Source organism: Acomys minous (genome assembly GCF_964271855.1).
Source record: "Acomys minous genome assembly, chromosome: 4".
Taxonomy (NCBI): domain Eukaryota; kingdom Metazoa; phylum Chordata; class Mammalia; order Rodentia; family Muridae; genus Acomys; species Acomys minous.
In genome coordinates, this window is record NC_140486.1 from 14,748,444 (window position 1) to 14,773,661 (window position 25,218).

The following is a 25,218-nucleotide window of genomic DNA, read 5'->3' on the forward strand; positions in this document are numbered from 1 at the left end:
AAAAATAATAGGGTATTGTGGGAGCAGTATCACAAGAAAGTGGGGGGTACACAGGAATGGCCTCTGAACTACGTTAGGAGACATGAGTAAGGGACTGTCCCGAGGCCATCGGATGCATCAGGTCCTAGGTAAGAGCTAAGTAAGCATTTGAGGAGATGACATCAGTAAAGAGGAATGAGGGAATGAGGCTAGAAAATACACAGAAGTTTGTTAACAGTTTGGGGTTTGAACTTTATTTTATTGGCATTTAGATTCATTGAAGGACAATTAGAAGTGATTACCGATAATGTGTTGTAAAAGGATGGCTTGGAGCAAGGAAGGAAAACTATAAAGACTAGTTGGTGGGTTAGACTGGATGTGGGGAGAAGGAATGGACATGTGGAAGGATGGATACTTGTAGATGCTCACTTAGGCCTGGATGATCTTCTAGATTGTGGTAGAGAAAGGCGGAAGAAGGAATGAAGAACGGCCTCCAGTTGGACCCTTGCTTTCTGCTGTTGTTTTGCTTCATGTACTAATAATGCTTAACACACAACTGGATTTTAAACTCTGTAGTGTGGGACGTGGCACTGGAGCTCGTGGATGTATACCACTTCCTCTGGCTTCCTCATTCACCTGCCGGCCTTCTGTCGACCCCTTAGCATTTCCAGGCCTTGCTCAGAGGGCTAGCTGTTGTTTCTTCTGTTATCATCTGCCGTATAAGTACATCTGTGGTTTGCTAGTCTTTAGTTCTGAGTGTTACAGAATTATAATTCAGGGTTTTAATGTGGTGTGTGTGAGGAATTATAATATGTGTGTATAATATATATTTTATATTAACTATAGTATGCATATATAATATATATAAACATATACATGTTTATATATTGGAAGGGCTCAGTTTTAGACATTTAGACATTCGGTTAACTTTCAAAGGTCAGTATTTCAGTGTGATGCAAACTAACTTAGTCATTATTTGTTATGCTTAATTTCAGATACATCTATATAATGGGTATACAAGAAAGAAATGAGAAACTGTTTTATAGAATACTACAAGATGATATTGAAAGTCTGATGCCAATTGTGTATACACCAACAGTTGGTCTTGCCTGCTCTCAATATGGACACATCTTTAGGAGACCTAAGTAAGACTTGTTTTTAACTACAAATATATAATTGATTATTGTGTAAGAAAAAAGTCATTCTGTAACATCTAATTTATTTCTGTGTGTTACAGTCTTATCCAACCAGGCTTCTTGCCTCACAGAAGCCTAATTTGTATTAAAAGAAGATATTAATAAAACCATGTACATATCTTTTGTTTTCATAGAAACAGTTAACTAGCTTCTAGGAATCATTGCCATCATTAGAGGACTTGTGTCGTAGCTGTGCTTTTCTCCTCCCCCCAGACAGTAATTACTAGTGAGCCTTTTGGTAGTTTGCCAGGTTGGGTTTGGCTTCTTATTTATCAGCTTTAATTTCTGATACTTCTCCCTTTTAAAGGGAAAATTAGCTTTCATGAATTTCATTTGCAGACTGTTCTAACTCTGTCAAACATGTTAGTAGGAAGAGTTCCTCCGTGGGCCAGTGCCTCAAGTCCTGAGTGAGCACATGACTGGCTGTCAACTAAGGATGACTGAACCTGTTGAAACCCACTGAGGGGAAATTGATGGGCTGGATCTGTCTAAGACTATATTTATTTACATTTTTCTGCCCCTTCTAATCTGCTGTTTACTAAATCCGTGTTTTTCCCCAAGGAAGCTCGTGTATTGATATCAATGTGAGCGTTCAGACAGCGGTGAACGCAGCTCCCAGCCTTGCATCTAGTCTGAAGGCTCCGCTCAACTTCAGAGTGCGTAAGAAGCACCTGTTGAATTATTTAAAAGGCTGAACCCTGCCAACTTTCTCTCTCCCCGGGAGCTTCTGATGAGGAGGGAAATGTAGCAGCCTGAGTTAGTAAGCTCCCTCTGTGCTCATGTGGCAGATACTCCCTGGCAGACACTGTTTCACCTCACCTGTGTGGTGCTGTTACCAAAGATTCTGAACAATCACTAGAGAGTGTTTCTCAATGCAGGTTAAAGGAGTAAAGGAACTGGAAAGCACGCTGCCTGGACCTCACCCTCAGGGTGTCTGGTTCAGTTAGTCTAAGTGTGGAGCCAGGGATAGTTGATAAAGCTCGTGCCCTGACCCCTGCGTACACCCCACAGATGACGACTGACAGGAGCTGTGACATCACGGGCCAGGGCTTTTGGATCATATCATTAGTACATTGAATCCGACGTAGGAGTTTTTACTTCATTTTCCACTTAGATGGTTAGAACATGTAATAGGGTCACATTTTCTTTGGGAAAAATGATCACATCAGTTATATTTTTGTTATGGCTTTTATGTAAGCAACATAATTACCATTCAAGAGAATTAAAATGTTTGGAAAAAATCAGTTCTTGGAAATTAAACCATATCTTGATGTTTTATTAAAATATCTAACTATCCCAGTTATGGACAAAAGCATAGGGGAAAAAAACCTAAAAAACTGTCATGAAATGCAAAGGTGTTTTTGTTCTGTTGCAGGGGATTGTTTATTTCAATCTCAGACAGAGGTCATGTTAGATCAATTGTGGATAACTGGCCAGAAAATCATGTTAAGGTACTAAGAGCACACCCCTCCTCTCACAATTCTTCTTTTTCCTTGTAAGTTAACTCTAAGCTGCCAAGAACAAGCCTCCGTTGTTGCTCTCACTTATTACATATGTACGTGCAAATGTCTGCTTTGTGTCTAAGGAGATGCTGATGATACCGTTCTGAGGTGGATCACTGGACAGTGCTTGGCTCTGAGAATGACTTTGACACTAGTGTACAAGGCGAGCTCAGTCACAGCCCCTGCAGCTTTAGTTTCTTGGTAGAGAAAACCAGATGGTCCACCTGGTGTGGTGGGGCAGCCCTGATATCCCTATAATCCACGTGATGCCTGGGAAGGTAAAGGCAGAAGGGTCAGAAGCTTGGGCATGAGGCCGTCCTGGGACACATGAGACCCTATCTCAAAAAAGAAAGGAGGTGGCGTAGGAACTTTGGTTCTGGAGGTAGTTATGCGGTCTCGGTCTCGGTCTCTCTCTCTCTCTCTCTCTCTCTCTCTCTCTCTCTCTCTCTTTCTCTCTGTGTGTGTGTGCGTGTGTGTGTGTGTGTGTGTGTGTGTGTGTGTGTGTGTGTGTGTGTATGTCTTCTGTCTCTGTCTTTTTCTCCCTCTGTTTTTCTTTTTCTTTTGTTTGTCTAAGGTAGATTTAGATCCTTGGCAAATAGTATATACATCAATAGAGTTTTAAATGTAACAAATACAAGGCATGGTCAGTGTAACTGTGTTTCATGAAGAAAACGGAATAAGCTACTTAAAGGTCTTTGGGTAGCTTTGTGCTTGTCACTGCAGTGATCTCACTGCCTTTAATATGAGTGTCGTCTTCACCAGAGTGAACACTGATGAGTCGTGAGTTCAGCCAGGCAGGAAGCGGAAGGATGCTTTGCCACAGAGGGACTCTAGGGCAGCTTGATCTAAACGTGACACTGCCTCCTCCTCCCCACCTTTCCAAAACCATTAGTGCAGATAGTTTAGGAAAGATTCGGTAAAGTAACTAGATTTACAGTATCGTCTTACAGACTTATGTGTAGGTACATGTGTTTTATAATCTAGGTCGTTCTTCTCCTCTGCTGTTGCTATGGTTTTCCTGATTGACACAGGTTGCTAGAGTGTGACATTTATCGCTACACGTCTTACTGTGGTAACCTGAACCTTGAAGGCACTTCTCCCATGCTTCATTTGTGGACAGAATACTTAAGTTGGTCCTCCTGTCCCCTCATTCTGGTTCCAAACCAAAGTCAGGTGGAAAACATGTCTAGTTAATTCTCTTTTAATACCTCATAATTGGCAGAAGTCCTAGTTTAAGTACACTCCTTGGGGTTATACTGGGAATTAGACAAATGACTCTGCTTCTGGAAGTGAGAGTAGAAATATAGCCAAAGAATCCATCCTTTTTAAAAGTGCACCCCGCTAGTGCCCCACTTTTGGCAGCTTTTAATTTGTGTTTAACTTTGTTTTGTTTATAATGAAGGCTGTTGTGGTGACCGATGGAGAGAGAATTCTGGGTCTTGGAGATCTGGGTGTCTATGGAATGGGGATTCCAGTGGGAAAACTTTGTTTGTACACAGCATGCGCAGGGATACAGCCCGAGAAATGCCTGCCTGTGTGCATCGACGTGGGAACTGATAATAAAGTGAGTAGCGCCCTGTCCCCCTTTGCCCATCCTCCCCAGTTTCTTCTTAAAAACAAACAAGCAAACAAACAAACAGCTGTAGCCATCTTTGAAGATGATTTACGAAGGGGGACAATCTTATAATTTTAGATGTTAATATTTTTCTTTAAACTTGGCTTTTAATGTTTATATAAATAACAGAATTAAATAGAATTAAATCTATTACGTTTCTTAAAGATTTTGTCTTACATGTTTAATGTAAATTAATAGTGCAATAAAAGAGTTTAATTTTGCGCTCATTTTCTTATATAGGCACTATTAAAGGATCCTTTTTATATGGGCTTGTATCAGAAACGAGATCGTTCCCAACTTTACGACGATCTGATTGACGAGTTTATGAAGGCGATCACTGACAGGTACCCTATGAACCTGATGGAGAGGAAAGAGCCTCTTCTTTGGGATTGGGCAACATTCTGCTGTTTTCTCCTATATCCCAGGAGCTTGTATGGGAAGGGTTAAATTGTGGAAACCTTTTCATGCCCAGTGACATGTGCTGGCATCCGCCTGGCATCACCTGACAGCAGGAAGGAAGTCTGCGTTCAGCTCTCCTAAATGCTCATTTCTCAGTGCGTTCCTCCCTCAGGCCTTCTGTGGCCAGGCTCACTCCCACCTTGCCACTAGAGCTCTCCTGAGTCTTTGACATCTTCTCAGACCTGTTTTCTTTTATCTACTTGCTTACTTACTTACCACCTGTGTGTTACGGTGTGTATAAGGAGGTCAGAGCACACCTTTGTGGCCCCTGTTCTTCCCATCTGCCTTGGCGTGGGTTGAACACGGGTTGCCAGGATTGCTTGGCAAGCACTTTACTGGACCATTGTGAATGGATCCTCTATTTGTGCATGTATTTGTGGGATGCTGCCTGGGAATAGAGTCCAGGGCCTCACACAAGCTAGACAAGCTCAACTCTCAGTTTTTGCATGTATAGTAAATAGCGGCCTTCATACTCAGAAAGCCACCCGTGTGGCCCACACTTCCAGCGGCTAGGGCCTCCTACCTTGAGAAAGTCTGTCAAAGTCTGTCACTGCATCCTGTTCCTGTCGCAGATGGAGTTCTTTCCAAGCAGCCTGCCTTCCGTATCCCTAACTGCTAACAATGGCAGTAACGTTCACCCCATTGCTGGACCTTGAATCTTGGTGCTATTTGTGACTCCTTGACCAGCCAACTGTGTCAGCAGAGCATCCTCGGAATCAGCTGGTACTACGTTTGCAGGCCTCTCCCCTGCGTTCCTCTAAACCCTTCTCCATTTGCGTCTAATACTAGGATTAATCTTATAAATATGTGTTGCCTTATTTTTTTTTTTGCCTGAAATTTCTCAATGGTTTTCTAAAATCCAAATTCTTCATCTTTATGGTCTAGCTGTGGTCGGTGTGTGTGTGTGTGTGTGTGTGTGTGTGTGTACACATGTGTGTGCATGCTTATGCATTTGTGTTTATGAATGCTGGTGCATGTACCCTGGCAAGGGTGTGGAGGTTGGTCTCTTTGTTTTTTCTATTACATCCTCTTACACGGCATACTTTTTAAGCTGCTGCCTGGCTCACAAGCTTCCAGAGGATCTCCTGCCTGTGCGTTCTCTCTTCCTGTAAGAGCACTGGACTACATGTGCTCACACTGAATCCAGCTTCCATGAGGAGCTGAGCCCATTGAGCCATCTTCCAAACTCTGGCTCAGCTTTTAACATTCCAGGCACACAGATACTCGAAAATGAATTCTCTATGCGAGGCCAAGATGGTGTCAGAGTCAGGGCTGAGCTGCTCATCTCCCCACACACTGTCCTCTGTCCCTTCTTCCTTCACTTTCTTCCCTGGACAAGACAGCATCTTCTTAGTTACCCCGACCGCCTTGAGGGTAGACTGGCTCCCTCACTTGCCAGTTTGTTTGTCCTGGTATCCCTGTCTCTGTAGAGTCTGTGGTGCTGCTCTTTCTCATCGCCTCGTACTCGGGCATGCGGGCACTGGCAGGTCGTCTCTGCTAGCAGGAGGCTTCTGTGAATCTTCCCTTCTCCACAGCCTTCAGGGTTCAAAGTGAGAACTCCCTTGGCCCCTACGTGACTGAGCCACATTCTCCTTGTCCTTCCCTGTGACCCTGTTATGTACCTGTGTACCCTGGCTGTTGAGAATTCGGGGTCGCCAGGATATACCTTGTTTGATTCCCCTCTTTGCTTCTTACTCTTTATTTCCCAGATGAAGACCCGGTGCCACTTCCTTCCAGGTCTTTTCTGGTTTTCCTTTTCCTGGTTTGTTTGTTTGTTTGATTCAGTCTCCCTGGTGTTTTCTAGACTGGCCTCAAACCTGTGACCCCCTGCCTGAGCCCCTGCCTCGCTCCCAGGATACACGTGTGTGCGGCCGCACCCACATGGCCTCCCCTTCTTACTGGCGCTCACCACAATGTACTTAGCTAGCAGCTTTTTCTTATTTACTGCACCTTCCGTGTGGTCAGTCATCTGTCATTTAACACAACTCATCCATCTCAGAGGCTTACTCTCTGATTTGCACAAGAGCGCCCTTTGGGGGTTGTTTGGTGCTTGCATGTACTGGACACCTCCTGGGCCTTTGGAAATAGTTTACACAGGGAAGAGCCCTAGGCCCGTTTGTGCTGTCATCAAGTGACAGGTATCTGTGTTTTGACTCTCTAAAGCTCTGAAACGCATGGCCTTGAGCTAATGTAATATCTTACTTTCAGATTCTAATGATAGGAATAAGAAACAGGAAATCTGTTTAATAGTGGTGCTCTCAACACTGTTATTAAGAGATCACTGTTTCTAGATACGGCCGGAACACACTCATTCAGTTTGAAGACTTTGGAAATCATAATGCATTCAGGTTCTTAAGAAAATATCGAGAAAAATACTGTACCTTCAATGATGACATTCAAGGTAAAGAAAAAAATGAAAGGATTTCCCCCCACTTTTTAAGCATTTATAGTGTATCTTCTGTTTCTTTAATTTTTTTTTTTTTTAACATCTTGGGTTTTCCTGCAGGGACAGCTGCAGTCGCTTTGTCAGGACTTCTTGCAACCCAAAAAGTTATTAATAAGCCAGTCTCAGAACACAAAATCTTATTTCTTGGAGCAGGAGAGGTAAGTGTTTAAACCTTTTTACAATTTAAAAACCAATACTTTGTTTTCTTATAAAGTAAGACTGGCCAGGGTGGTGGCACATTCCTTTATCCTACTATGTTCAGGAGGCAGAAGCAGGCAGATCTCTGAGTTTGAGGCCAGCCTGATCTACATACTGCATTCCAGGACAGCCAGGGCTATATAGAAAAGACTGTCTCAAAAGGGGGAAAAAAAAAAGGTGAAGGGAGAAAGTAAGACAGCATAGTGATGTTTATTGAAGATCACGATGAATTTAGAATTCACTGAAATGGTGAAAATCGTGATCTCTTACGAGACAAAGACTCTACTTACGTGTGCTTTCTAAGGGGGGACTAAAGCAAATGAGCACCACCTCTTACTCTAGTCTCAGTTTTTAAGTATGTGTTTACCGGGCAGGCTGCACTTGGAATCGCAAATCTTATAGTAATGTCGATGGTGGAAAGCGGCCTCTCAGAAGAGGAGGCCCAGAGGAGGATCTGGATGTTCGACAAGAATGGCTTGCTCGTTAAGGTAAGGGTGCGGAGCTCGGAGAAACACACAGCGTTTGCCTGTGGTGTCTGAGATGGATGTCGACGGTTGGTACCTTCCCTTTCAGCCCCACATCTCACTGACTGGCCACAGTGTGCAGGAGCTGGCCTCCACGGTGTTGTCAGCAGAGATCGTCCCCCCTTGCTGTCTGTCCTGGTTTCATTTTTGTGGCTGTGTTAAAGTAATTCTGACCAAAAGCAATATAGGGGAGAGGGGGCTCTCTTGGCTTCTAATTGCAATCATAATCCAATACTGTGGGGAAGTCAAGGCAGAAACTGAAAGTGTCACTCCATAGGCAAGAGCAGAGAAGAAATGCATGCAGGCCTGCGTGCTATCAGTTGCCTTTGCTCTTACACTGTCAAGGCTAGCCCGTGACATGCGGTCATCCATATTTAGGCTAGGCTTTGTCCCGCCCTCCACACATGTGTGCCTGTTCCCCACTAGACATGCCCAAAGGTCTAGATAATCCCTCATTTACACTCTTGTCAACTGATTCTAGGTTGCACCGTGAAATGGGCAGTTACAGATGACAAGTACACTCTTTTTTATAAAGACTCCTATTTCATAATAAATCATAACCTGCCTGCTGGTATCAGACTTATTCTTTTGCTTTGTTCTCAAACTCTTAGGAGATGAAGTAGTTATTATGTCTGACTGTATCTGACCCTTCTAAATTAAAATGTAGTGTAGTTCTAGGGATTGATCCCAAGGCCATATGTGTGCCAGACAAGCCTAAGTCTTCTACTGTTGGGCTGCAGTCCTAGCACTAAAATTAATTTTGTAGCCGGGTGTGGTGGCACACGCCTTTAATCCCAGCACTCAGGAGGCAGAGGCAGGTGGATCGCTCTGAGTTCGAGGCCATCCTGGTCTACAAAGTGAGTCCAGGGCAGCCAAGACTATACAGAGAGACCCTGTCTCGAAAAACAAAAACAAATAAAATTAATTTTGTAAACTATTAGCAGTACATCTACTATTTGAGCAGAGACTCTTATATATTGTAATCTGGTTTAAGTCGCAATCCCTGGTGTCACCCCATGTGTAGTAGAGAGCTTCCGGATTATTTTAGCGCCTTCTGAGCCTACCTGTGTTCCTTTGCATTGGCTACTATTATTAGTCATCTAAAGCATATCTTAGGTCATATGTAACATATTTTTATCTATCCAGTATGCAGTGGTATTTTATTTTCCCATGCCTGCATTGTAGTCTAATGACAGAGACAGTTCCTGTGCATTTACATGTTTTGTACATGCTGTCTCCATGTACATTCACATGTACAGAGCATGTGTGTGGCTCTATCCTAGTCCTTCGCCCTTCACTGATGTCAGTGATCAGATGTTGGGATAACATTTATGTCCTGTCAGAAATCCTGTCCTTTTGTGGGGAGGGGTGGGAGTGGGGGTTCCTTTTTTAAATGAAATATTATAATCACAGAAACAAGTTTAAAATGAGCTAGAGAGGGGGTCAGCAGCTAAGAGCGCTTGCTTCTCTTGCAGAGGACTTTTTTTCTTCTTAATGATCAGGGTCTTGCTTTTTCAAAGTCATCAGTTTCAAAGAGCCGGAGGCAGGATGCAAACCTAGGAATGTTGCCTGAGTATAAAGGCCAGACGGAAGCGTCGAGCTGTCCCCACGGTGCTCTAGCTCCAGTGTTTGCTATGCATGTAGGATGGAAGGGCTGTAAACAGCACACGTTTAGGGTCCGGGGCTAAAGCGACTGTAGTGTTGGTGACTACAACAGCTTTCTCCCACCCAGGTGAGGATCCCTACTCACCTAGACGCTCAGTATGTGTTTTTGTGTTTGAGGTTTTTTTTGTTGTTGTTGTTTTTTGTTTTTGTTTTTGTTTTTGTTTTTCGAGACAGGGTTTCTCTGTGTAGCCTTGACTGTCCTGGACCCGCTTTGTAGACCAGGCTGGCCTCGAACTCACAGCGATCTGCCTGCCTCTGCCTCCCGAGTGCTGGGATTATAGGCGTGCGCCACCACGCCTGGCTTTTGTGTTTGAGTTTTAGAATGGATGGGTAGCTGGGCCTGTGGGCAGTGGGCTCTCAATCTCTCCTACTGATACTAACCGTGGCATCCTTTTGGAGACAGGGAGTGTTTCCCACTCCGTTCCTTCTGCAGAGCAGTGATGATACACAGATGACGTACGAAGCCAGCATTCCAGTAGTCTTGACCTTTTTTCACTTAGAAACAGGGAGGGGACTGTGTAGTGAGCTTGAGACCAGCTCAACTAAGGCCGTGTAAGACCCTGGCTTGAAGCGGGAGGGGAGTCGGCGAGTTCGCCTCAGCACTGGAATATTTGACTGGTGTGTTCAGGACCCTGGGTTCTAGTCCTGGCACCAAAATCAGCTTTTGTTGTGGCTGTTTGTAAGTTTACTAGGCTGTGGTCTCCCCACTTAGTGGGAAAATTCACAGTATTTGCTATATCGCGATATTACATTTCTAAAATACTGAAGCTCTTAGCTATACTGAATTTAGGAGGACTTCGTGGCGGGAATGAGTATTTGAGAGAGGCTGCAAAGTTCTGGAAATAATTGATTTGATGAACTATATTTTTGGATTATTTGAAGTTAGAATTAGCAGAAATTGGCGAGAAAATAAGATATTTGTGTTGTAAGGACAAAATAATCTATCTAATTGATAATTCATGTGTTCAGTTTATCCTTAATACTCACTTACTGATGCTTTTTTTTTTTTAAATCAAAACATTCAGGGACGGACTGCAAGCATAGATAGTAACCAGGAACCATTTGCTCACCGGGCCCCAGAGAACATACCTGGAACTTTTGAAGATGCAGTAAATGAACTTAAGCCTTCAGTTATTATTGGTAAGTGAGGCTGTTGTTTATTAACCCTGTTACTTAGCTGTCTGCCATAACTACCATGTACGATTACTAAAGTAAATCGTGTTATTTTACCTCGCCTTCAGGATATGCAGGTGGTCTCTCAGTATAGGGGACTGGTGCCAAGCCCTGTTGGACACACCCAAACCTCCTGCACCTAAGTCCCCTATGTTAAGGGGTGTAGGACTTATGCACATGGTGTGCACACTGCACTGTATACTTGAGTGCACTCTAGTGACTAATGCTTAAAGACTATAAGTGTGATCTAAGTGGTTCTTCAGCTGTATTATTAGGGAGTAGTATACACATATTTGGTACATACACAGTTTTGTTTACTTCAGCATTTGCAGCCTCTATTGAAAATGTACATTTATTTAATCTGAATTCAGAACCCCACAGATAAAGAGGGCTAACTCAAAATAAGATTTTTGACTGTGGTGCATAAAGGTTTTAAGAGACAGAATCCCATGCTAGGCATAGGGGTACACACTTATAATCTCAACACTTTATATGCTCAGGGTCGGCTTGGGCTACGTGGTGAAGCATTATCTATAACTGGAAATGGAGCCAGCAAGATGGCTCAGCAGGGAAAGGTGCTTGCTGCAGAAAGCCTGATGGTGTGAGGTTAGCCCCCAGGATCCTCGGAGCAGGGAAGGGACACTTCCACAAGCTGCCCTCTCTGTGTACTCCACAGCAAGGCGCCCCACGCTTATACATTAGACACTGAGTAGATAAATGTCATTATAAAATTCCCTTTTAACTGTTTAACTGGAAACAAAACTGGAGCCATTTTAATTCTGTAGACTAGCTTTGAACACCTGGGCTCTAGTCATTGTCCTACCTGATCCCCTGAAGGGGCTGGGAGTACATGCCTGCCTCTTTATGGTGTTTTGCTTTTAGAGTTGTTGTGACTCTTAAACTCAACCTTAAAGGCCAAGGTCATTTGACACACTCTACCAGGAAAATCCAGAGCAGAGTGAGAAGTTCATAGGCAACAGAGTAGAAACTTTCCCTGAGTTTTGTGAGGCCTGTGTAGCTGACATCTGTGGTGACACAGGCCTGAGTCCCCAGCACAGATGCTATTCGAGTCTCTGTAGCTGTAGGTCTGAGTTCACAATCTCGTGATTTTTCTAGTTTTCATGAAGGAACTCTGTTTAATGTAGAATAAAGCCTCCACAGTAAACTCCTGTGCTCTGAAAAGTATGCCTGTGCTGACTCACTGGTAAGAGCGCACACAGGAGAGAGGAGAAAGCTTAGAAGGTACTCTCCTCCACTTCTCTCAGAACTCAGTGTGGAAACCTGAGCCTGTATCCAGTAAAGAGATGCCTGTTGTGTATCTGTGGAGGACCAAGGAAACAAAGAAGGAAGTTGGGGGGCTGCTCTCAGTTAAGGCATCACTAGTTGCCTCCATATCCCACCCTTCACACTGATCTTCCATAGTGCTGTACACATTTGTCATAGCTTTTTGAAGAAAAAAATATATTTTTCTGTTTTTTTTTTTCAACTATAATCTATTTGCATTATATTCTTTTTTTTCTTTTTAGTGCTAGAGACCAAACCTAGGGTATTTTTCTTGCTTGGCAAACTATCTGCCACTTAGCCAAATCCCCAGTCCCGACATTCCGTGTTTTGGGTTTTTTGTTTTGTTTTGTGTAGACAGTGTCTCACTATGTAGACCAGGCTGGCCTCAGACTTAGAGATTTGCCTGCCTCTGGCTCCTGAGTGCTGCAATTAAAGGCGTGCATCACCACACCCAGCCCCTACATTTGTTTCTATACCTATGGTCCAATTTAGTGTCTGGAACATGGTAAGAAATTAATAAAGGTAAACTCAGCTGCATCAGAAAGTTGATGGCTTTAGTTGGACAGTCTTCAACAGTTCAGAATTCCCAGCTGAGCTCAGGGTGTTGAGTATAAAGAATTCCCATTGCTTAGCAATGAGCACCGAGGTTTTGCTGCATTTGAATTTTTTTTTTAGCGGTGGCAAGCTACATATAAAACATAGCTTCCTACTAGTTTTAAGTGTTCAATTTGTGATATTCCCATGCCCGTACAGCCAGTCTTCAGAACCATTCCGGCCCAATAAAACGGCAACTCTAAGCCCATTAAATAACTCAGCATTTCCCCTGGCCATGGCAGCTACTGATGGCTCTCTGAGGGTCTGTTTCTGGTCCCTCGGGTGGGTAGACTCGCACAGCATGACTGCCTGGCACTGGTTAGGATGACAGATAGTCATGCTTTCTATAACTTTTCTTAGAATTTACTGTGTATGCTAGACAATAAATATTTAAGTGAACATTTTCAGAGTTTCATGGTTTTTTTCTCTTTTTATCTGAAGCAGTGTTTCTATAGTATCCTCTTTTTTTTTTTTTTTTTTTTTTTTTTTTTGGTTTTTCGAGACAGGGTTTCTCTGTGTAGCCTTGGCTGTCCTAGACTCACTTTGTAGACCAGGCTGGCCTCAAACTCACAGCGATCCGCCTGCCTCTGCCTCCCAAGTGCTGGGATTAAAGGCGTGCGCCACCACGCCCGGCTCCATAGTGTCCTCTTGGCAATACAAAATCTAGCTTCATAATGATACCTGTGGTTTTATAGTGGTAAATGTATTGTAGGAACAACTGTTAGTGAGAACCAGTTTGTTACACCTGTGCTGAAGTTGCTTTATTCCTTTATTTATTGCAGGAGTGGCAGGTGCTGGACGGCTTTTTACTCCTGGCGTAATCAAAGCCATGGCCTGCATCAATGAGAGGCCTATAATATTTGCCTTGAGCAATCCTACAGCCCAGGCTGAGTGCACAGCCGAGGAAGCGTATACACTTACAGAGGTACTGTCAGCGAAAACGGTGCAAGTTGCTTATGTGTTTCATGGCTGATTAGTTGCACATTCTTGCACGCGTGGTGCATTAGTGCTTAAGTGGAGATTGTGGTGGGTCACCAATCTAATATAAACTAAATGTATCGGTTCTGAAAGCAGTTATGTAACACCAGCCACTGCTTGCTTGCTCGCCCACCTTCTGTGCTTTTCTGTGTATTTTGAAACCAAGCGTGCTTCTCTTTTCCTGATGTTCTATTAATTTTTTTTATTTACGAACTACCCACTTAAGCTATGCTTTACATTTAAGTTTTGTTTGGCTTTTGTTTGTTTGTTTTTGGTAGCCATCCTTCCTGCCTGTTTCCTTCTGTCTGGGATCATTTCCCTCTTCCCAGAAGAACTTTTTAGGTGTGGGTGTGAAGAAGTCTCTTGCTAGGATGTTTTGCCTTCATTTTGAAGAGCCATTTTCACCCCACATGGAATGAACATTTGGCAGTTGCTGTATTTCAGTACTGTTTTGTTTTTTTAAATTGTGTCTTGATGGCATTGCTTTGGGTTTTGAGCGAGAGCCTGGGGTATGGTTTTCTTCATTAGTTCTCCCTGGAGGTTCAAGTACTCTGAGTTTGTCTGCGGCTGGATGGCTGACTGCTAAGGTTTGGTTTTGTTTTGGAAACATGGGGCTGGGGTGTCTGCTTTGGTCGTGAGACTCCGTTTGCGTAGCCAGTACTTCAGCCATGTCGGTATTTCTGTTTTTGTGTGAGCTGCCCCCTTTGCTCTGGTTTTCCATACAGTAGTCTTAGTTAGGTTCCTACTGTGTTAATCTGCTTTATTTCAGTTCTTGTATGTGCTTTCAATTGTAGAAAATCAAAATAGTCAGAAATTCTGCTTTCTTGCCCTTATTTTTTACTTGCTTCAGATGCCCTTCGCCGCCAGCTTTTGTCTTTGTTCAGGACGGCTTTTGTTTTAAACTGATGACTGTCTGGAATGGATTTCTTGTTCACCCAGACTGTTAGCAAGTCAGTGCTTTTAGGGCCTTTGACGATGGTACTGTAGTGCATGTCAGCTACAGATACTGGATACAGATACGTACTGTCATGTAGTGGTGTTTCTCCAGTGTTTTGTGAGATGGTGTTTTAATCTCCATCATGTGATCACTTCTTACATCCTTGTAGGTAATCAAATGACTCCAGGAGTTGAGAGCTTTTGCTTTTTTTTGGGGGGGGGGGTCCAGGGGGCAGGGTTCTGTGTAACCTGCAGCCTTGCAGATGTACACATTTAGGCAAGCAAGCTACCACTAAGCTATATTCCTAGGTCCTAGGCAGTGAATTTTGCAGTTCAGTTTACTATGATATGCCAAGTTCTCATTTAACTTCTTGAATATGTAATATTCACGGATATACTTGTTAGGTTATACTCCTGAGAATAGAGAATGCAGTAACTCCTTCATGTCCTCACTGCTAACAGCTCCCTGGGAATCTTGCAGTTTTCATATCTCCCCGGATCATTTAGATCTTAGATAACAGTTGTACACGTATCTCTCAGAAGTTGAGTCTTTTAAAAATGATGATACAAGTGCCAGTAAGATGGCCCAGCAGGTAAAGGCTTTTGTCAATCACCCTGATACCCTTCGTTCAGTTTCTAGAATCCATACAGTGGAAGGAGAGAACTGACTCCCACAATTTGTCCTCTTACCTTTGCATGTATGACCTGGCAGGAACTTGCACACCTCCCTCCAGTAAACAAATAAATAAGTGATCAAAAATATATAATTATAAATAGCACTGTACCATATTTAAAATGTAAAAGCATTTAAAAATTTTTATTCTGTGTTTATGAGTGCGGGCACACATATGCCACATCATGTGTGTATTGGTCAGGGGACAATTTGGGGGACTCATTTTCCTTTATCCTGTAGGTCCTGGGGCTCAGACTCAAGGCTGTTAAGTAAACACCTTAGGAAGGAGTGAGGACAGGACGGAATCTCCTCGACCTTACCTAAACTGTGCTAAGTGGATTATGACCACCAAGCCCAGCCTACCAGCCACTAGAGGAGAAGTAAAGGCCCCAAGTAAAATGCAGTCACCCTGAGCCTCCAGGAACTGCTACAACCTGCCATCCACACTGGCCAACACTCAGACATACAAACAACGAACAACCAGGCTTCCAAGAGAATTAAAACTAATTACTAAGATGCAGGAGGAGGGGTTAATAAAATGAACTTACAGAAAGTGAGATTTTGTTACAGTCAGAAGCTTTAACTATAATTCAAGTACTCAGGAAATTAAATAAAAACAAAAAATGTCAATAGTCAGATATGGTAGCTGGCACAATCCTGTAATCCCAGCATCCTAGAGGCTGAAACAGACAGTACTAAGTTTCAAGCCTGGGCTACAGAGCAGGGCCTTGTTTCAAAACAAACAAACAAACAACAACTCCACAAAGGGAAACAATAGCAACAACAACAACAATTCCACAAAGGGAAAAGATCTTCAGTAGGAAACTACAAGTTACGCCGGAGGGTAAAGTAAGTACTACAAGTCAGAAGGGGGGCAAAGAGTGACTTGGGGTGACGATGTAGGCTGTGACTCCCCAAAGCTTTGCTGCTGGGATCACTTGTGGATCTCAGGACCCTTCTTCTTTCTACCACCCCAGCCTCAAACACGGGTTGCTATGGAGACACTCTGCTTCTTTTAAAACTGTGTAAGAAGCATTTCTTTGCTGTCCCAGAGGGGCCATGAGGATTGACCGACCTGGAATGTCCTGCCGAAGCAGGGCGTGCAGAATTGTTTTGGACTTAGTTTCATGTTGCACATGGGCTCAGCGTTTCTTTTTCTCATTGTTACAGGGCGTCTGTTCTCCCTGCTCCTTCTGCTCGGGTGTCACTACTCTGTTAGAAAAAGTAAACTGTTGTGAACATTAGTTTCTAGTAGATAGAGTTATTTGAAGCGTATGATGCTGATTGAAATCCTTTCTTTTTAAATCAGTGACATAGTAACATAAAGAGGTTTTTGTTTTTTTAAACTGGCTCCCCTGTCTGGCCTCCACAGTCACCAGGTGTGCACATGCTGCGCAGACTTACACACAGCAAACAAGGTTTTCAGCAAAGGTAAATGATAAAACACCCAGCTCAGAGCTGGCTGAACAGATGTACCACCAACAGGAGCAAATTAATTTTGCTATTTCCCATTCCAGTGTGAGTCTTTATTGAGATGATGTTTATTACCAATTTTAATTTTTATTATTATTATTATTATTATTATTATTATTATTATTATTATTTTGTTTGGTTTTGGTTTTCTGAGACAGGGTTTCTCTGTGTAGCCTTGGCTGTCCTGGACTCTCTTCTGTAGACCAGGCTGGCCTCGAACTCACAGTGATCCACCTGCCTCTACCTCCCGAGTGCTGGGATTAAAGGCGTGTGCCAACCCGCCTGGCTCCAATTTTAATTTTATAAACAGAGTAGAAGTGTTAAGGTTTAAAGAGTTAGGTAGATATTTTTTAACTTCATTTGATTATACAGTAGCCCAAAACAAGCCTCATTCTCATAACAGCTTTAGATTAAAGGGTTGTTGTGTGGTAATGATTTCTTGTTTCCAGGTAATTAGTTGTGTAACTTAACTTCAAGACTTAATCTTTTCTATTTCTGAATAAGTGAACAGAAACATTGGAATCGGTTCATCTTATTAACAGGGCAGGTGTTTGTTTGCCAGTGGCAGCCCATTTGAGCCAGTGAGACTCCAAGATGGACAAGTCTTCACCCCAGGCCAAGGAAACAACGCATATATTTTTCCAGGTAAATGCCAACATTACAGATACTATACGTTAATTGCATAAAAATATTTCAAGGGCTGGCTTTTCCAGAGAACCCAGTTTGATTCCCAGCATGCACATGGAGGCTCACCAACAGTGCATGAAATTGATGCAGAGACATACATGCAGGCAAAATAGATACATAAAATAATTATAAAAAAACTATTTTCATGGAATTTTATAGAGATTTATTTATTTATTTATTAAGTATACATTGTTTTGCCTGCAGGCCAGAAGAGGGCACCAGATCTCACTATAGATGGTTTAAGCCACCATGTGGTTGCTGGGAATTGAACTCAAGAGCTTTGGAAGAGCAGGCAGTGAGCCATCTTTTGGGCCTGTTAGACTTTATTATAGAAATAATATAGTACATACTGCATAGAAGTACAGAGGAACAGAAGGCTGTTGTATTTCAGCTCTGTTGATACCTTTTCATCACACTGTGAAATGTAACTGCTGTCAGGTGTTTTGCTCTTCTCTTTGTGGATAAAATCAACAGGTGTGTCCCTTTAGTGTGGTTCTTCTAAATTGTCTGTAGATGGGAATTTCCCTCTGAGCCATTGGCAAAACTGCACACGTCCCTTCTGCCTCTCGCTCTCCTGCTACCCTGTGTCTTACTTGTTCTAACTCATTGCCATTACCTTATACAGCAAAGGGTTTTGTTACAAGTTTATGTTTGGTGTCTGTGATGTGTGTGTGTGTGTGTGTGTGTGTGTGTGTGTGCGTGCGTGCATGTGTACATGAGTTGTGCACGGCCAGAGGAGGACATTGAGTGCCCTTGACGGCTCTCTGTCCTATTCCTTTGAGATATGATCTCTTCCTGAACGTGGAGTTCATTTCTCTCTAGCAGCCAGCAAACCCCAGCAATTCTGTCTCCATGCCTACAGATCAGTGCTGTGGTTACAAGTGCACACAAGACCACTCTAGGCTCTTTATGTGGGTCCTGGGATCCAAACTCGGGTCCTCATGGTTGTACAGCAAGCCCTCTGAACCACTGAGTTATCCAAAGATTAAGTTTTCATCAGCTTGCCAAATGAAGAAGGAAAATAGGCCAGTGTTTAGGCTTTATCTTGTTACACTTCCCAGTGTTGCTTGGTTGCTATCGCTACACCATGGAGAGCTTTTCACCAAGTATGTGGTGATCTGCTGACTTCCATGCTTTGTCTAGATTGACTCTTGAGTATCCAAAACCATGATTATAAAAAAATCATGACTACATAATTAGTAGTCACCAACTAGATTGCCATTTGGTAAGTACAGAGTTTGTTGCCGTTGAGGTTTTCTATAGGTATCAAGCCCCCTTTCAGTTTCTTGCCTTTACTTCTTGATCTCTGCAGCACACCGTCTCCGAGCTCATCTTCTGCACACACACCCCACCTACTCTGTTTTGTCTTTCTAGAATATAGCTCTGAATAAGTCTTTAAAAATATTTCTAAAGATTTTCTGACACCAAGTGTGGCCATAAAGGCCTGTGATCCTAGAACTAGAGGCTGAGGCAGGAGAATTTTCATGAGTTTGAGGCCTGTCTGGGCCACATAGCAAGTGCATGTCAGCCTGGATAGCATAGCAAGACTTCCTCTCCAGAAAAAAAAGCCCATGAAAACATTGTAAGTTTACAGATCTCAAATATCTTTGTTTTGTCTCTCACTGGATTGTTTGAGAGAGATTTGTAAAGTCATTGTCCTCTGACCTTTGAGGCCTCTCTTCCATGCACTTTTGTTAGGTCCATGGTGCCATGGTGTAGTCAGGACTGCCTCATTCATCCATATAATACAAGGTTTTTCTCTTTCACAGTCTTTGCAGTTTTTGTTTCAATTGTGCCTGGGTTTGGGATTAGTTCCATTGTCATGCACATCAGTGGGTGAGCAACTTCACCATAAAAACACAAGTTTACATAAGAATTTTTATTTACTTTATTTTCTCATTTCCCTTCCTTTATTTAATCTTTTTTCTACATAGAGCTTATGGTTGATCATAGTTGAGTCCCTATACTGTCACTGACTTCTAAATAACATTTTTGCCTCCTAGTCATATCTTTAATATGGGCAGCTTCTATGGAACTTCCTTACTCAACCTGTCTGTCCTGATTTTTAGTACTTTTAGTGTATATTCTGAGGTTCTTTAAAGACATCATACAGTTTCATTCCTAGAGAGGTAGCTCAGAAGTTTATAGCACTGTCTATTTTTCTAAAGGTCTTGAGTTCAGTTCCCAGCAAACACATGGTGGACCATCTATAATGAGATTTGGTGGCTTCTTCTGGTGTGCAGGCGCACATGCAGGCAGAATACTATATAAATAATAAATAAATAAATCTTGAAAAAAAAAGTGAGCCAGGCATGGTGGTGCATGCCTTTAATCCCAGCACTCCAGAGGCAGGGGCAGGTGTATCTCTGAGTTTGAGGCCAGCCTGGTCTACAAAGTAAGTCCAGGACAGCCAGGGCTGTTACAGAGAGAAACCCTGTCTCAAAAAACAAAAAACAACAACAACAACAAAAAAAAGGTGAGATGGTGAGATTCTGGATCAAGAGTAAAGAGAAGAGAGCTTGGTGAAGTGGCCAGAATTTGTTGTTTGTTTGTCCTTGAAAAAGGACAGTGTTGCCATCTATCCAGGAATGACTCTCACCCTTATGAATGGCCACCCGCCCTGGGTTGAAACTCTATGGGACCACACCTGGGAGTGGACTGCGGTTTATAGCTGTGGATGGTCTGGAAAACTCCAGCCTTTGCTCTGGACACCAGTGCCCGGAAGAAGTAAATAGGAGCCTTCTCTGAAAACACAGTACCAGTCCTCAAGTTGTTTCTCTAGAGAAATGCACAAATGCCACTCTTGTTTGGAGGGGAAAAGGAGACCTGTGCAAACACCTGACAGCACGAGTCCAGCAGACACCACAGGACAAGATACGCGTAGGTCTATGTGGAAGGCAAGTGCTACAGCACAAAGATGATTATTATTTTATAACAAAAAGCCAAGCTTGACAACTTAAGCCAGAATCATTAACATCTAGAATTGAATAACAATAATAATCTAATGGGTGAATGACGATTAGACCAATGAAAATAACTGGAGGGCACCAGAGAAGGAAGAAGGTATAAATGAGGCGGAGTCAAAAGGGAAAATATGGAAAAGCAAGTAAGAAATAGACCTTTAATTGCCATTTATTAAAGTCCTGGAAGAAGGTGAGCGTGGGAATGAAGCAGAGGCAGCACTGTAGGCTGCGTGGCTCAGAATGCCTTTCAGTGCAGCTCAGGAGCAACCTCTGTGGAGTAGACCAGAAGTCTACTTCAAACCCTCACTGTGAGGCTTCAGAAGGAGAAGGAGAAATCATGATAGCAGCTGGTGCAACTGTGGGAACATCAGGGAACATTGAAAGCCAAAACCAAAGCTCCCAAAAACAAGAAGGAAGATAAAAAGGAACCATAGACTGGGCAGGACAACTAGAAGACAAAACACTTGCTTTAGCCTTAGACACTTCGGTGTCTCCTTTAGAGTGAGGGAGACCACTATCAGAGAGGAGGAGGGGAGAGGGGTGTTAAAGGAACTGGGGCTCCAGCGATGGCTCAGCAGGTAAGAGCAGAGTTGTCATCTAACAAAAGTCTCTCATAAAAAGTTACCAAAGCAGTGTTTCAAAGGGCATCTTGGAAAAAAACAGGCCTGTGTGAAAGCTTTTGAAGGAACTATAAATGTCCTCATAGTATTTCAAAACAATATAGGATCTCAAGTTAGTAAACAGCAAATTCATGAAAATAAAGTGCCAGGTGTGGTGGTGCACACCTTTAATCCCAGCACTTGGGAAGTAGAGGCAGGCGGAGCTCTGTGAGTTCGAGGCCAGCCTGGTCTACGAAGTGAGTCCAGGATAGCCAGTGCTACACAAAGAAACCCTGTCTCAAAATAAATAAATAATAATTTTTTAAAAATAGCAAAAAGGACTGTAATAAAGAAGTTATGAAGCCACTTAAAATCAGAGTTTGAGACAGGAGAAAGCAAATAAAGAATAAAGTTACATGTTGATTCCACAGTACAAGTTCAGAAAGTAGAAATTTCAGCACAAAGGGAAAGAAAGAAAAAGGGAAGGACAAAGACTTCACATTTTTCAGAGAGGAAGTGCTCACCACTGAGTGTCTGATGCAGTGGGTTTGGAAACATACCCCAAGACACAGTTTTATCAAATCAGAATCAAAGATCTCCATGCTTACAGACATGGAAAGACAGTTGCCCCAACAGGACCTGAAGCCAGGCAGACCCTGGGCCAAGGCTGGAAGCTAGGAGATGCAGAGCTCTGCAGGAAACCTATTTCCAAACTAAAATTCTGAGCCCAGATGAGTGGAAAGAGGTGAACACGTACATTTTGAGAAATGCTGAGTTTTGGAGAAAAAAAATATTTCCTATCAATTGTTTCTCAGAACAAGTGCAGGGAAATCTGTCATTCTAGAAAAAAAGGGGCGGGGGTGTAAAAAAAGACTAGGAAAGGAGTGTTAGTAAACGGACTCACAGAAACACGTCCCTAAGTGACGGGTGAAGAATGAGCTGAGCGGCAAGAGCCTCTGCAGAGGTTTATGTCAGAAAATACACAAGATGCCAAAATGCAAGGAGGTGGGGCAATTAAGGGCGAATTCCAGGAAGAAATAATGTTTATTACTAAAAACCAGAATAAGGGGTGGGGGGGCAGAACATAAACTTGGGGAAAAGAAAATTTATACAAGGGGGAAATAGTCCCAGTTTAGCATTAATGTAGCCTGGTTTGAATAGCACCTAAAGTAAACAGTGAATATAGACGGGACCCAAATTATGTTTCTGTCCATATTGGAAAGAGAGAGAAGGCTGGAAATAGCAAGAGGACAGGATGCTGTGTTCAGCCAGGAGGAGTCAGAGGTCTCCAAAGGTAAAAGTCTAAAGTAGTTAAAGCCAGTTATCAAAGACTCAACAACAGCAGTGAAACCGTCAGCTGAAGGCACTGACGACAGCTTCCTCTGCGGTGGCTCTGGCTGGTTGCTTGGCTGACTGGGGGTTCTTTTGGGTTTGTGTGTTCTCCCTCCTCCCTCCATCCCTCCCTCCCTTCATCTGCTTTCTCTCCCTCCCCCAAACTGTGTGTGTGTGTGTGTGTGTGTGTGTGTGTGTGTGTGTGTGTGTGTGTGTCTGTGTCTGTGTCTGTGTCTGTGTCTGTCTTGCTCACTTTTTTGTTTGTTTGTTGGCATTGGGGATTGAAGTAGGCCCTGACACAAACCCATAAGTATTCGCTACGTTGATAAATGTAAAATATTGAGAAGTCCACTTATTCCTAAAATGATTTGTTAGGGAATAGGAAGTGGACATGGGCAGAGGTCACTTGCTTTCATTTAGTTCAGTGTTGCCTTCTCTCGGGTTGTTTCAGGTTGGAAGCTCTTTACTGTTGACTTTTCTCGGCTTAGGAATTTAGCCCTTCATAATATGAAATGTGACCTTACTAAATAAACTGACCTGTATTCTAGGTGTGGCTTTAGCTGTTATTCTCTGTCAAACCCGACACATCAGTGACAGTGTTTTCTTAGAAGCTGCAAAGGTAATGTCTTAAATATTGCTGATCTTATATAAGGTTTGGATTATAGAGGTGACTAGATCCTAAAGCTAGAGTGTGTTCAGTCTGCATTATGGATAAAAAGGAAAGTAGCAACCCATTACCTTTTATTTGTCTACTTTGCATTATGTTAACTTTTAAAAATCATAACTTCTCTCAAATATCCGTTGTAAGCTGTGAATCAGTTCATATTTATGCTGCCCCTGTGTCTTCTGGGCAGGTATATGAAGGTAACAGAATGCTCACACTCGGTCTCGTGTGACCTTTCTTAGGAAGGTAACGCCATGACAGCAGAGATTGTGATAGCATAGATAAAATGTAAGTCCTTCTGATCTTAACGGAGCCCCACGCCTCTCAGAGGAGTTCTGAAGACCTCACAGTGACACCAGTGCTGACGTCTCTTTTCTTCTTAGCTGTTGTTACTATGCTTTACATGTGTAAAGCAGACTGTCTGCTAAGACTTTAGATCTGGTTACCTTTTGCTTAGTGGTGAACTGTGGTTTTTTTTGTTCTGTTTTGTTTTGGTGGGGCTTTTTGGTTTTGTCTTTTGAGGCAGGCTCTCCTTGTGGAGTGCTGGCTAGCCTAGAACTCACAATGCAAATCATGCTGCCTTCAAACTCCCAGGGTCACCTGCTTCTGGGTGCTGAGATCAGAGGTGTGTCCCACCATGCCCAGCCATGATGAGCAGTTTAATTTCTACACCAGTCTAGTGTGTTCCTGTAGGAAAGAAAAATTCTATTGTCTGTAATTTTCTGTTTCTTCAATGCTTTCTCCATTTTACTAGATTCCTCTGTTTTAACAAAAATATGATGCTTGTTTTCTTTCAGGCACTGACAAGTCAATTGACAGATGAAGAATTAGCCCAGGGGAGGCTTTACCCCTCACTTGCTAATATTCAGGAAGTTTCTGTTAACATAGCTATTAAAGTAAGTAACTTACTCCACTTTACATAAAGTCTAATGATGTTTTCTTGTCCAAGTTATACAATGCAGTAGAAATAAGTTTCTCATACATGGAAGGAAGTTTCATGTGATAACATGTTCTGATTTTGTTTAAGAAGGGTATGATGTAGCCCAGGCTAGCCTGTCCCATATAACAGTGAAGGAGACCTGGGTCACTGTAGGACTGTGAGCCCAGGCTTGTGGCACCCTGGCCTGGGGAAGGGAAGGGGTCTACTGCTGCTTCAGAGGCTGGCTTTCCTTTTTAAGAGAAAAGGCACGGGCAGACATGCATGGCTTTGTACCCACAGGCGCCTGCAACCCTCTGATCACCTCATGTCACACAGTGACAGGACAGTTCTGCATCAGGACAGGGCCCCTCAGTTTGCTGCCAGCCACCCTGCATGCTTGCATGACCAACTGGGGCTCTTGATCACGCCTTCCTCTTAGACATTTTGTCAGCATGTCTGTGGGGAAGAGATTGCCAATGTGAGCTACCCTGTGTTACAGATTAAAGCACGAGCTTCCATTCACTTCGGCAGCACCTTAACGTTTTACCTTGTTACTCTGTGAGAAAGTGTTACATCTTTCTTTGAAGAGTCTTATCCCTTTTAATTGGAGTTTCTTTCTCCTTCCTTCCTTCCTTCCTTCCTTCTTTCCTTTGATTTTGAGATTATTTTTATTTTATGTGTATGAGTGTTTTGTCTATATGAATGTTAAGTACCACATGATTGTAGTGCCTGAGAAGGCCAGGAGAAGGTATCAGATCCCCTGGGACTGGAATTATAGGCAGTTGTGAGTTGCCATGCAGGCACTGGGAACTGAACCATGGTCCTTGCCAAGAGCAGCATGTGCTCCTAACCACTAGACCATCAACCAGCCCAGAATTTCAAGTTGCTTTGTTGTCTTATATTGTTACCTCAGTAGATAAAGAGCCTAAGAAAATTTAAAAACTTTAGTTTATTCAACTCTTGTTATGACAGCGTTGTGGGGTTTTGTTTTGTTGTTGTTGGTTTTGTCTTTTGCAGATTTTTATGTTTTAATCAAAAGTGAAAATTTTTCTTCCTTTATATTTAAGAGAAAAGCACTAAAAATAAAATATAGGAATTTAGAGTTTAAGAGAAACAGGGTTTAAGACACTGGGCAACATATCTTGAACCAGAAAATGCATCAGAATTGCCTGGAACACTTGTTAACAGTCCAGGACCGCAGGACTGGGCTTTGGTCGTAAGAGGCTTTGTGGATTTGGGGTGGAGCTCAGAGTCAGCATTTCCAAGTTTCCTGATGATGCCGATGCCTTTTGGAAAAAGAAAAGCACCGTCCTTCTGTGTTCGTGACTGTGTGTTGTAATGATGTTTTATTTCTCTGAT

General features: G+C 42.8%; 1 protein-coding gene across 1 annotated transcript in view; it reads left to right on the top strand.

The window, feature by feature from the left end:
- ME2 (malic enzyme 2) overlaps nt 1-25,218 on the top strand; it is a 48,590-nt gene that overhangs the window by 17,589 nt on the left and 5,783 nt on the right. The window contains exons 4-15 of the mRNA XM_084781035.1: nt 975-1,124; nt 2,551-2,626; nt 4,080-4,241; nt 4,533-4,636; nt 7,043-7,152; nt 7,258-7,355; nt 7,770-7,883; nt 10,610-10,724; nt 13,418-13,560; nt 17,238-17,340; nt 22,825-22,895; nt 23,738-23,836. Coding sequence (XP_084637161.1) covers nt 975-1,124; nt 2,551-2,626; nt 4,080-4,241; nt 4,533-4,636; nt 7,043-7,152; nt 7,258-7,355; nt 7,770-7,883; nt 10,610-10,724; nt 13,418-13,560; nt 17,238-17,340; nt 22,825-22,895; nt 23,738-23,836 — 1,345 coding nt within the window. The remainder of the gene's footprint in view (nt 1-974; nt 1,125-2,550; nt 2,627-4,079; nt 4,242-4,532; nt 4,637-7,042; nt 7,153-7,257; nt 7,356-7,769; nt 7,884-10,609; nt 10,725-13,417; nt 13,561-17,237; nt 17,341-22,824; nt 22,896-23,737; nt 23,837-25,218) is intronic.